This window comes from Grammomys surdaster, unplaced genomic scaffold (assembly GCF_004785775.1).
Source record: "Grammomys surdaster isolate TR1022 unplaced genomic scaffold, NIH_TR_1.0 330, whole genome shotgun sequence".
NCBI lineage: Eukaryota > Metazoa > Chordata > Mammalia > Rodentia > Muridae > Grammomys > Grammomys surdaster.
Window position 1 is genome coordinate 3,915,330 of NW_021604749.1, and position 12,026 is coordinate 3,927,355.

Sequence of the window (12,026 nt, forward strand, 5' to 3'; positions counted from 1 at the left end):
ACTTCACCACAGCAATGGAGGAAACTCTTGCACAGATAATCTAGTCTCTCTTGCCAATTAGTTGTAAGAGGTAAACAGATGAAGAGGAAACTCTACATCAAATGAGTCTTAAGGTATGAGCCAGAAGCAATACAAAGATTTAGTATCAGTCAAGATCTTATATGTGGATGTATAAAGATCTAGGGATGGTTAAACCATTACTGTGTGTGTCACAGTAAAGTGTTAAGAAATAATGAACGTACTTATTTTCCTTGTTAAATAGGACTTGGTTATATTTGGCATTTTTGCCATTTAAAAATGCAAGGTGAAATCATTATAGATATGCTGATACAACAATACACTGGCTAGGAGAAGAGATGCACTGTAGAGTAGCAACACTACTACTGATTGTTCTTGAAACCAAGTAAGGTGTACAAAAGACTTCATTATACTATATAAGGACATTATACGCCTGCATGTTTTATGTGTCTCCAGAATGTAAGGGTCTACCATGTCAGGAAGGAAAGCCAAAGGATGAATCACAGATATCTGGAAAATATCATAAGCATTGTTAAAAGCATAAGGCATGGTGGCTTCTACTGTGTTCTTAAACACCATCACAGATCTATCACAGTTTATTAATGTGACCTTGAATCTTATGTCTTTATGCCTTTATCTCCTCAAATCTGGGTATCTTCTTATGGTTTGGCTATGAAAAACAAGCCAATTCAAAGGTATATCACAACTCCTTAGAACAATAAACAATACTAGACACCCAAAAGTATTCAGTACTGCTACTACTACTACTATTACATAGGAAAACAAGTTGAAATGGACCACCACAGACTCAAAAAACAAAAATGTATCCAAAATATGTTTTAATCTTGATGAAGTTCACAAATGGTACAATTTTGACATTTCCTTAAATAAATTTACAGTCATGTTCTGAGACATCAAGGCACAGCATCTCCTCTACTACAAGGCCCAGTGGCTACAAGAGGCAGTGATTTCACATCTCCCTAAGGTTCACCAGAGCTGCCACCATCAGCTGGATGGCTCTTGGAGAACCTATTTGGTTTGCTGCAAAGGATGCCAGTGGGAGACACCATCATATTTGACTGGCCGTAGACTCAGTATAAAAATGATGCAAACGAACACAGAATTAACTCATTTATGCTCAGTTTCATTCCTCTCAAGCAACAACGGTGGTTTCCCTCAGGATCTATCAGGATGCAAACATACACATCGTCCATGGGGCCTTCTCATCAGGTTGTTGTTAATAAAAAATTAATAGGCATGGTGAGTTCAACTTTATGTAACCTGAGATAAAGAGAAACAAAAAAAGGGAAAGGAAGAAAAGGCAAAAGGAGAGGAAAGAAGAGAGGGAAGGAATGAAATTAAGGAAAAGAGGAAGTATAAAACACGTGAGTAGCCACAAACATCCCTGACTTACATAGGTGGCTCCTCCACTAAGCTGCACCTATGAATTCTGAATACAGAGTGGGAGGAAGCCTTTGACACTTCCCTATTAGTACTGGATGTGGTGCTAGGTGTTCTGAAGACCCCGGAATCTCAGCACTTGGAAGTTTGGACAGAAGGGTCAGGAATTCAAAGCTAGCCTCTGTACTGAGAAGGAAGGCAGTCTAGGCTACTTGAGACTGTCTCAAAAGCAGAAAAGATACTAAAGATTCTGGCACTGACTTGCTTATAGCCCTCTGGTCTGAGCTGGGGACATTAACCAAGAGTAGATCCCTGCTGAAGCTGGACTCATTTGTGAGGCTTGGCACTGGGTAAGGTTTGCAGGCCTGTCCCTGTCCAAATTCTGGCAGGATTTCTCTTCTCTCTCTTCTCAGCAACAAAGCACTGCTTCTATGCAATCTCTCCTGCCTTTCTGATTACATTTTCAAGCTCAGTTTGTGAAGGAACTCACTACCTCAGGAAGAAAACTAGTATTAAAAATACAGGACCCCAAAGCCCTACAACAGTCAGTGGGCTTCATAATGTGGATCTTAGCTCCTAAATCCTTCCTCTCCCAGTCCAGAGTACAAAGTCACCTTCTTCCTGGAGCCATTAGTTACTCAGGCCTGAGGTCCCTGCGGCGCCGGCCAAAGGCATTGGAGCCCACATTGGTGGGCACAAAGTTGTCCTTCACTACACCTCCCGATCTGCTCAGCAAGCCTGCCAGCCGATGGGTCACACAGGTGGCAGTGTTGCAGGATCTCTTCTGGGAAGTGACACTGATATTCAGAATAGAAGAAGAAGAGAATCTTGTCAGTGAGAGCTGGGGAGTTCCTAGACCCTGGGAACTCCATGAGGAGAACTGCAGCCCTTCCATACGCCACTTAACGGTAAGAGTTTCTCCTAAGTGCATTTATCGAAACTGTTCAGGGAAATGACCTGAAAGTCTTTGCCAGAAACTCTTTCCCAAACCATCATTAAACAGGAAAACAAAACAAAACAAAAAACCCTCTTACCTTGCTGAAGCTAAGAACGGCATCTGTAGCATCAGCTCAGAAGAGCTTATCTGATCTTTATCATGCTTGTTGCTACAGCTGCATCACAGAGATGGCCCATCAAGCCCCGTGTCCAGCTCCCCTGAAACTAAGGCTATTTCCTAGGCCCTGGCCACTCACAAACTTCAGATATTGACCAAAGCAATGATCATTACAACTCTGATTCTTCTAGAAAATAAGTGAGCTATAAGGGATGTGCTCATTTCAGTATTAAGGAACAGGCAATGAACAGCTATCTAAAGGCCCCAGAAGGCTCCTTCTTTGCCTCTGACTTTGGTTCTTGCCCTTTCCACTCCGAGTCACTGACATTCACAGACACACTATAAAGCTGCTACTGCCAGCTTGCAGAACAACCAGAGAGAAATGCACATGCAACAGATTCAAAAATAGGACCAAGGGAGGAAACCTGGAAGGACTCAGAGAGTTCCAGTGGCATCTTGGACATTTCAATCCAAAAACAATGGACCCTCTGCAAGCAATCTGCTGTGTTCTTTTCTTGCCATGGTGTTTCAGGCCTGGAGTCCATACTAGAGAAGGCAGGAAAGTTGTTCAGATGCTGCACCTACATGCCCAGAACTTGTGTATTTAGATTCCCATACCACTTAGATCTGGGGCTGTCCAGACTGCAGGCAGGGAAGACAGGTTAAGCAGCGTTATGCATCAGGGCCTAATCTTATGGGCAGTCAGCAGGTTAAACTAGGCAGGGTGACTAGAAGTTGGGGCAGGAGATGGTAGAGATAGAGTTCACACAAACTCTATTGGGAAGACTTGGAGTTGCAGCAAGCCAGGAAGACAGTGTGGGGAAGGGCAAAGGAAAGGGGTGACTCTCTGACATTCCATGTACTGTTTGTCTTTCATGCTGTCAGGGGTTTCTTGGGGGGAGGGGGCGCAGGTCAACACATGCTTTGCTTGGGTAGTGCTGGAGCCTGGCCAGGGTTGGTCTCATTCAGGGCTGGGAACACACAGGCAGCTGACCCTGTAACAACATGTACACATCTACAGATGCCCTGGACCTACCTCAGATTCTGTGCTACCTGTGCTACCCCCCACCCATACAACTTCTCTTTGCAAGTGTGAAATGAAGGTTCCTTGCCAGTTGAAAGAACAACAAACTTCCGAAGCTGTCAAAGCTTCCTGAAATTCTAGTCCACTCTCTGACATCAAACGTACCTGTCCTGCCTCAGCCTGTCCAGTGATGTCTCCTGATCAGTTCAACCCATATCCCTTCGACATCTCCCCATTTCCTTTCCCAAGAGTTTTCAGGAGAAACAACATTGTTATGTGTCTAACCAGTATGAGCCCCTCTGGTGGCACTGGAACCTCTCTCTTCCATGGAGGCTGAGACTCGGGTTTAGTTCCTTGGACTGCTGGCCAGTGTTTCTCTACCTCTCTGGAATAGGTCTTCCTGAATATGTGGGGACTAGATAGGGAGGAGCCTTACCTGTTGCCCTCAGTCTCCTGCTCCTCCTGTTCCAGTTTCCTGGCCTTCTTCTGTTCATAGTCCTGTATCATCAGTGCAGCAAGCAAGAGGTGTTTTTCCTGGTCGCTGAGGGTGCCTAGGTCTAGGTTGCTCTCCAAACCTGACCTGTGGAGGTAGCAAAGCCAGTGCAGGTTCTGATTCCCTGCCTTTCTCCTCCCCAAATAAGAAGCAGGCTTCCAAGTTCTTGCTTCTTCCCTAGGGGCATATTGTCTGGCCATGAGGCCAGTGCCCACATGAGGGCGCTGAATCACCAATAACCAAGTAGGGGCTACAGAGCCACAGAGCTGATACACCTCAGGGGCAGCAGGAGGGGTGCCAAACTGCACTCCTGATTCAGGTCAATTTACCTGAAAGGGGCTGCCTGGAGGCTGTTGGCCAGGCACAGGACCCATATACTGCTGAGAGCCAGAAAAGGAAAGAACTTCCCGAAGGCCATGGTGTCTCTGAAAAAGAGAAGAATGGTCCAAATGATCCGGACTATAGACCCAGGTTCTAGTTCTTCTACCACACTGCTCTGGTAACTTTCCCCTCACCTCCACTACTACTACTCTTGGAGGATCTCAAAAGATCCAGTGTAGCGAGTGGCTAGATAAAGCAGAAACGAGTGGGGAAGGGTAGATGTGCTTTGCTTTTTCTGCTCTGTGTAAGAATAGGGAGGAGCTACAGGCACCCATTTGCTTCCAGCTTGCAGGAGAACACACATGCCGCGCCCCTTTTGCTCTCCTCTGTGAAGAAACCAAGAATCTCCCTGCTCCTTGCTGTCCCGCTGCTAAGGACTTCTCGCAGGCTGAAATTACTATAACCACCTTTTCTGAGCTGTTGCCCTGAGGAGGAAAGGTAGTTTGGAACTAATCCCTCTCCTTCTGCAGAGTTGGGAGACTTTTTAAGTCCCAGTTAAGCTGTCTCAGTACCGCAGACGTGCAGTTTAGCAGCTGGTGCTGGGCTCCTCGCCCCCCCCCCGCCCCCCGCGGTGAGACCCAGATGCTTGCTGATAACCGCAGGATACTAAAGGCTGGAAACATCTGAGAGAAAAGATCGGTGCTCCCCAATCCCGGATCTAAGGTGCTCCCATCCCAAAACTGGTTAGGGTGCGGCAATACCACCTGTCCTTAAAGAGGGAGCCACAGACGCGCCCGGATAGGGTCGCTCAGCTTCCAGTGCTGCTGAGTTCTCCTAAGAGTCCCACTTACTTTAGTTAAGAGAAAACACCAGGACCGTACTTTCTGACTGGAGCACCGGCTGCAGGAAGGCGGAAATGGATGTGGAATGATAAGGAACCAGGACAGCAAAGGGACCCAAGTAGAGTGAAGTGTGGTGGCTTGCGCCTGTAATCCGCATCCTTAGGATGCTGAGAAAGGAGGATCTTAGCGCGTTGGAGGCGATACCAACCTGAGCTATATAGTGAGTGCCAGGCCAACTTGGACTACCGTGTGAAATACTGTATGAAAAAGAGCAACAATAAAAAGGAAACAAACTAAAGGAGAGAGAAATGTATGCATTGAGAAGTTAGTTTCTCACCTGGTAGCCGGAGTGTTGGAACAGCGAGAGCGAAGTGTCCACTCGAGAAGAGCACACACCGGTGTAGGCGTCTTGTCTCCAGAGCCCTGGTCTCTTATTCTCTGATCTTGAGGGTGTGGGGGGTCCGCAGTAGCTCTCTCCACCAATCAGAGCTCTGACCGAGCTTCCATAACGTCATAGCTGGAGCTACTTACACTTCTGCAGGAGGGAGGCAGCAGTCCACTCCCGGTCTTTAAGGTCATTGCTGAGGAACGGGGTGGGGGTGGGGGTGGGGTAAGGATACAGAGAGGGTGAATTCGTCCAGAATGTGAGCAAACCAGAGTTTGGCATCACGACCTCTTTAATGCCTGAACTCCAGCCTACAACCTTTTGCCTCCCACTCCAATGGTGGCCCGAACCTCACGATTGTACTCCCAGGCAGGATGAGCAGCACTCCCGGGTTGTAAGAGGACTTCTATAGATACATTCAGGAAGATGACTGTTGCGGGAAGGAGCTGGTCCTAGGATCCATTAGGGTATTTCTGACACGCCTGCCCCAAATGGGCACTCTAGCAGTGAGTGCTTCCCATCACTCACCTAAAAAGGATAGAAACTACAGAGTATTGGGGAGCTGCAGGTTAACAGACTGCACAGGGAACTGGACTTTCTCCTCCCGTACCAGATCCTCCAAATCCTACACTATGTGGTTTTTTTTTTTCATTCCCCTCACCGCACCCCACCCCGTTCAAATACAAGACCTAACACTGCCATAGCAGTGTAGATTAAAGCACTTTCCTACGCCACTAGTAGGTTTGCCTAGCATCGAGGCTGGCACTACTAGTGCCCAGGTCGCAGCTCCGTTCCCCTCCCCAGCATCTTCACCATCCCACTCTGCAGAGCTTGAGAGCTGAGCCAGGGTCCTGCACCTGAGCAGAGATGGCAACCGAGGGGCCATCAGGGAACTTTCACACTCGCTTGTCTGCTGATTAAACATCCATAGGTTCAAGCATCAGACAGCAGGCAGTTGCCTTTGGCGTTAACACGCTGTGCCACTGAGGGAATACTCTGGTTCACTTGCCTTCAGCAGAAGGCTATGTGCGTGCACTAACCCAAATCAATTGAGCTCTGGCCAAAAATAATCTCACATTCTGCTCTCAGAAACACGCATGAAGTATGTGCAGTAATAGGCACATCACTACTCTGCCCCAACCGTGGACATTAATAAATGCACATACAAGCAAAGGAACTAAGTATCTCCCATTTTCCTAAGCTTGGGTTTAAGAGTCCATGCTGCCCATTCTTCCTGTTCCCAGGTGTGTGGAGAAGATATACCTGTGATCGGAGTTACTAGAAAGTGAACCAACACCCATATCCAAGGCTTTTCCTCAACATTGCTTGATTGCAGTACAAGGACTCCCCAAAGTGCCCATCTTCTTGGGGATTCCAGCAATGTTTGGGAAAGACTATACCTGTGGCTTGTGGAAATCCACACCTGGCCTTCAGTTTCTGAGAATAAGAAAGAAACTCAGTTTGTTTGCTCACGTCCTCTGAGTCACTTTTCTGACTCAGGTTCTAGTTGTTGGAGCAAGGGCAGATAATACCACCTCCCCCAATTAAAAAGCCCCAACTGGGTAACTCTCACTGGCCTCCAATCCTCAATGCAGTGAGGAGGATGGGAGGCAGTTCCTCCAAGAAGCTATATGTAGATCAAAGTTGCCCCCAACAGAGGCATAGGATGGCTTTGTAATGATTTTTTTTTTTTGTAATTGATAGGGCACCCTATCAGTGCTCTCTAAGGAACTTCTTCTTGAAAGCAAGCTTTCTGTCCATCCAGATTGTTAGTTCAATGGAAGGAGAATTATGGGAATGACCTTGGTTTGAGGGCTTTCTCTCCAAATGTCTTACAAATAATAGGGTGGCATTGATGTCCCTCTTCTGGATTTTGGGCCTGAAAAGGGGCTGTAGACTGCAAAGGTGAGGTGAAGAGTATCTGTATCCTGCACCACCAATCCCCATACTTCTGTCACTGCCTTTGGGGTCTGGCAAAGCTGTGGTGCAGTAATTGCAGGCAGTATCATTTTCCATGGGCACCTCTCCATCATTAAAGGGAGAGAGTGGATGAAGACAGCCCCACTGCCAGCTTTCCAGCCTGATCCAGTCATCAGTAACATGCATGAGGAAGCAGGAAGCAAGTACGGTCTGATGAGAAGACCTCTGAATATTTATTTCGGAGAACATGGAACCTTTGAGAGTAGATACTGGGAGGTCCATATAGTCTCCAAAGACAAGATCTGCAACACCCAGGACTTTTCAGAAGTCTCAAGACAGACAGAGGGCAGCCAGGAGCACAGTCCCCAGCTATGCATGTGCTCAACACACAGCCTGGTGCTGACTAACTAGGAAAGAATATGCAGTAGTTTCTGTAAAGGCATTCAGCATCCCTGACCAACAAAAACTATTACAACCAGTTCAGCAAGTTGGTTATCTTCTTAGGAGCCCCACAGGACTGGTTATTTTACCTCTCTGTGGACCCAGAATTATTTGACCTTTTAAAAAAAAATTCTTTCCTTCCTTACCCTGTGTATGGTGTGTGGTAGGTATATACAGAACAAACTGGTGAAGTTAGAAATAGCGAAACAGTGAACACTTCCAGAAGCCATCATCCTAGAATCAGACAACAAATTTACAGCCAAATTAAGGAGGATTGTAGACCCAATTTAGAGCCAATAAGTGGAAGCACAATTGCTGATCCAAAGACGTACACTTTTCACTTAATCAGAGGAATGGGTATATTGGTGGAACTTTCTGGAATCAAGTGCCAGAGGAAGTACTAAAGACTTCTCAGGAAAGTCTCCAGCTTGTAAAGCAAAACAAGGCACTTTCTCTCAACCCAGCTTAGAATTATATTAGTGAATGAACAAGAAAAGAAGTCAATAAGGTAATTTGCTTTCTAAATGGAGGAAATTGCATCTTGATTTCCCTGGAACTGGCCTGAGCTTCAAGCTGTCTCCCACCAACCTAACTAGCATACAGAATACTTTCCAAGGAACTTATCTGGCTTTTAAATGTTTTCTTCCAAATTTTGATGCTCAGCTTAAATATTTTGCATACCATTAGTTGTAAACTTTGGGAAGTCCTATCTTGAACTTTTAGAGAAATACAACATTTGTGCTGTCTGGTTTTGAAGTTTTGGGAATGCATCTGTGATGGTTGTTAGTCTCTACTGTCAACTTGATGGGATTTTAGAGTCACCATAAAATCAAAAATGCCTGGATATGTCTGTGAGAGGTTTTCTAGATTAGGTTATTGAAGAGGGGAAGCCACCTCAAATGTGGGGTACACCATTTCAGGCATGACCCCCAGTCCTCAAAGGGAACAGAAAGAAAGCACAGTATGGGTGTGCTCATTTCTCTTAGCTGTCTGACTGTATGCAATGTGACCAGCTGCCTCAAGCTCCTGCAGTCATGCCTACCTCTCATGGGGGAAAACTCCCATTAAACTGTAAGCCACAACAAATCTCCTCTATTAAGCTGATTTTTGTCAGGAAGAACAACTAGTACCTTAACTAGCTACTTTCTAAAATAATTTCCTAGACTAAATATTCTGTATCAGGTTTCCTTCAATCAATATACATTTGTTGAGGACCTATGATGTGCAGGGTGTTGTCTTAGAGGAATTCATAGTAATACAAGGACTCCTGTCCTGCCAGCCTTGTACTGCAGTGGTGGACTTAATACAGTTCTGTATATACCCTATTTCCCAAATAAAAACCATCCTACCCTAACCATGTGCTCTCATTATAATAATTTCAGTGTCAGATGGATATGTGAGGCATGCTTTATTGATACCATATAAGTACTACCCTTGCTTAGTCAGACAGTGTAGTCTGGTTGCACCAACTTGGCCAGTCCGTCTTTCCATTTGCCTGGTTCTTTCTCCGCCTTGTTTATTTCTTTCCCTAGGATCCTGTCTGCCTCTCATCACTTAACTCTTCCACATTGATGGATCCTATTCACCATTATGGATTACCAGCGGCTCTTTGAGAAGAGCCAAAATCATTTTCACTGCACATTTAAAAAAACGTTTTCTACTAACCTCTATTCCCAGTCTGCTCCCAGCACAGCCGTCTGTTACTGTTACAGGATCCTAGACCTCCATCCTCCACCCTCTCTCCTCACCAGTGTTCTAACCTGTTATCATGATGTGCCTTGGTGAGATCCGCCCTCATTTATTTTCTGAATACACAGGGAATACTTGCAATCTGAAGTTCCTGCCATTTAGTAGGGCTTTTTAAAAAAATAATTCTCCCCCCCTCGTGTGTGTGTGTGTGTGTGTGTGTGTGTGTGTGTCTTCTGTCTGTCTGTCTGTCTGTCTGTTTGCCTGCCTCTCCCAACTTTGGAGGAGGTTTCTGGTGTTTGAATGTATATTTTTTAAACTCTTTTAATCATAATTTTAATTTTCAAGAGCCTGAATTTATCTCTTAATGTTTCTTTTTATAGGCTTAAACAAATAGGTCCAGTGTATCATAACTCTTTGAGAGTACTGAAAATAGGTTGTTTGCTCTTTCCTTGTTAGGGGTGCTTCTTCCATCTCTAGTCTTTCTTCTCTGCCGATTCTTCTTCTCTGTGTAAGAGGGAGCAATGAAGTCTTAAGCTGTGAGGGCAGGAGAGTTGTTTGAATGTAACAAATGCCTGGACATATCTGTGAGGGGTTTTTCTAGATGAGGGTAATTGAAGAGGAAAAGCCACCTCTTAGAGGTAACTCTAGTCTGAACTTTAGAGTTACCAGATGGTGGGACTTTGACATGTTGCTGGGTAAAACCTTAAACTACCAGTTGTTGAAAGTATTCCATTTGGGTTTCTTTATCAGTGTTTAAGAGGAGTCCTTTAATTTCTTGTGTAGAGCAGCAGGGTGGAGGTCAGAATGGAGTGTAAGCTGCAAAGTAAGAGAAAGGAAGTTAGGAGTCTCTCATCTGTTATGGTGATCCTCCAGTCATTTCTAGGACCCAGGACCCAGGAGAAGTGGGACAAATCTAGTCTGTGTGTTCCCACTAAACACCATTACCCACCCCTCCATCCCATCTCCAGGGCTTGTAATTACTCTACTCTCAGTCCATTGTGTAACTGCCAACAGAGGAAGCCACTGCTCCAAGCCCCTAGCTTATATAAGGTGCTTGCTTCCTCATGTCTTCCCTCACTGCCCAGAATTTACAGCAAGGCAGGTATTTTCACATTGTTTTCTTGTTTGCCAAACCAGGTAACGAGACTAGCCTAATAGTAGGAGGCACACTCTTCCCAGAGCCTTCAATCCCTGTGCACTCTAGTTCAGCTGATTCCTCCTGTTCATCACAAGCCTCTCCCCAAGCCCAGAGAAATAAAGATGTCACTATCAAACTAACAGAGCTCCCTTCTGGAGAATATTTTTAGATTTCTCTGTGTCTGCCAGAGAATGAGCAAAGCACAGTGGCCCAGACCCAGGCTGGTCATTCTGAGAGGTGGACAGTCTCGAGTAAGTGACGTCAGAAATTACTCAGGTTAGTTCCTCTGAGATTATTAAAATTTTTTCTTGGCTCAGACTCATAAGGACCCAAAATGACTTCTCCCTCTCTCAGTCTGGTCTGACAGCACCATTTCACAATGCAAAGAGAGTAGAAATACAGGTCCTTAAACTTCCTTGACATGCTAATCAGTAAAATTGTCCATGCCCTCAGATACTAGTTGTTTCTGTCAAGGTAAATTTCCAGTGTTGCTGAAACACACTTTAAATGGAGGAACACTTTGTAAAGGCCCGTGTGGAGGGGCACTTTCTTCTTAATGTTCTCTGGCTGATTCCCAGGCACTGCCAAAGGAATGGTCCTCACAGAGTGCTATGTCCTGACCCCAGTGAATAATCCTGTTCACCCCACAACTGCTGACTGCCCTGCTGTAAAGCACCCCATAACTTCTAGTTATTCATTTCCTTCCTCACAGAATCTCAAAATGGTGTTTTTGAATCTTAGCAGTTTCTTCTAGTCACTGTCAGGATATCTGTCTCTAACCCCAGTTCCATTCTAGCTGACGTTTCACCTACTAATTCAATGCCAGCCAGAGAATAGTAGAATCTGTTCAGTGGAAGTGATTAGAACAAGTCAAAAGTGAGGAGAGATAAGAGAAGCTCCTGGGAGTCTCTGCAATGACTCTAGAGTACTCTAGTGTATTACCACAAAGCCACTCCACTGCCGCGTTCTTATCTCCTCTAGCTCTCTACTATAAGCTATACGACTTTTAAAGACGTAACCACTTCAACTACTTCTTTCAGTGTTTCTGTGATGTTAATGTAAGAGACTAGTAGTTAGACAGACTCTCTAGTAGGCAGTCAGACAGAGAGGGGCTGTGACTTGATAAACCTCCAAGGTGGCTTGTTTCTTCCTTACCCTCCACACTTCAGACAACAGTCTGGAAGCTAAATCAAAGGCCTTGTGAGCTGCTTCTTCTTCTTCTTCTTCTTCTTCTTCTTCTTCTTCTTCTTCTTCTTCTTCTTCTTCTTCTTCTCCTCCTCCTCCTCCTCCTCCTCCTCCT

At 45.4% G+C, this 12,026-nt stretch overlaps 1 protein-coding gene across 1 annotated transcript; it reads right to left on the reverse strand.

Moving 5' to 3' along the window:
* Nucleotides 1-842: 842 nt before the first annotated feature.
* LOC114630153 (calcitonin gene-related peptide 2-like) lies at nt 843-5,561 on the reverse strand. The gene is made up of 5 exons (XM_028778248.1): nt 5,491-5,561; nt 4,320-4,415; nt 3,934-4,077; nt 2,034-2,216; nt 843-1,299 (listed from the first exon to the last, which is right to left on the reverse strand). Exons 2-4 carry the CDS (start codon nt 4,406-4,408, stop codon nt 2,054-2,056), a joined length of 396 nt encoding a protein of 131 aa, XP_028634081.1. The 5' UTR covers nt 4,409-4,415; nt 5,491-5,561; the 3' UTR covers nt 843-1,299; nt 2,034-2,053.
* Nucleotides 5,562-12,026: the final 6,465 nt, after the last annotated feature.

What these genes read in the sequence shown, in the direction of transcription:
- LOC114630153 (XM_028778248.1), bottom strand. Translation starts at nt 4,408, where the DNA reads ATGGCCTTCGGGAAGTTCTTTCCTTTTCTGGCTCTCAGCAGTATATGG. An exon ending in CTCCAGGCAGCCCCTTTCAG is followed by an intron (nt 4,078 to 4,319) that starts GTAAATTGACCT and finishes CTACCTCCACAG; the next exon opens with GTCAGGTTTGGAGAGCAACC. An exon ending in CAGGAGACTGAGGGCAACAG is followed by an intron (nt 2,217 to 3,933) that starts GTAAGGCTCCTC and finishes TCTGAATATCAG; the next exon opens with TGTCACTTCCCAGAAGAGAT.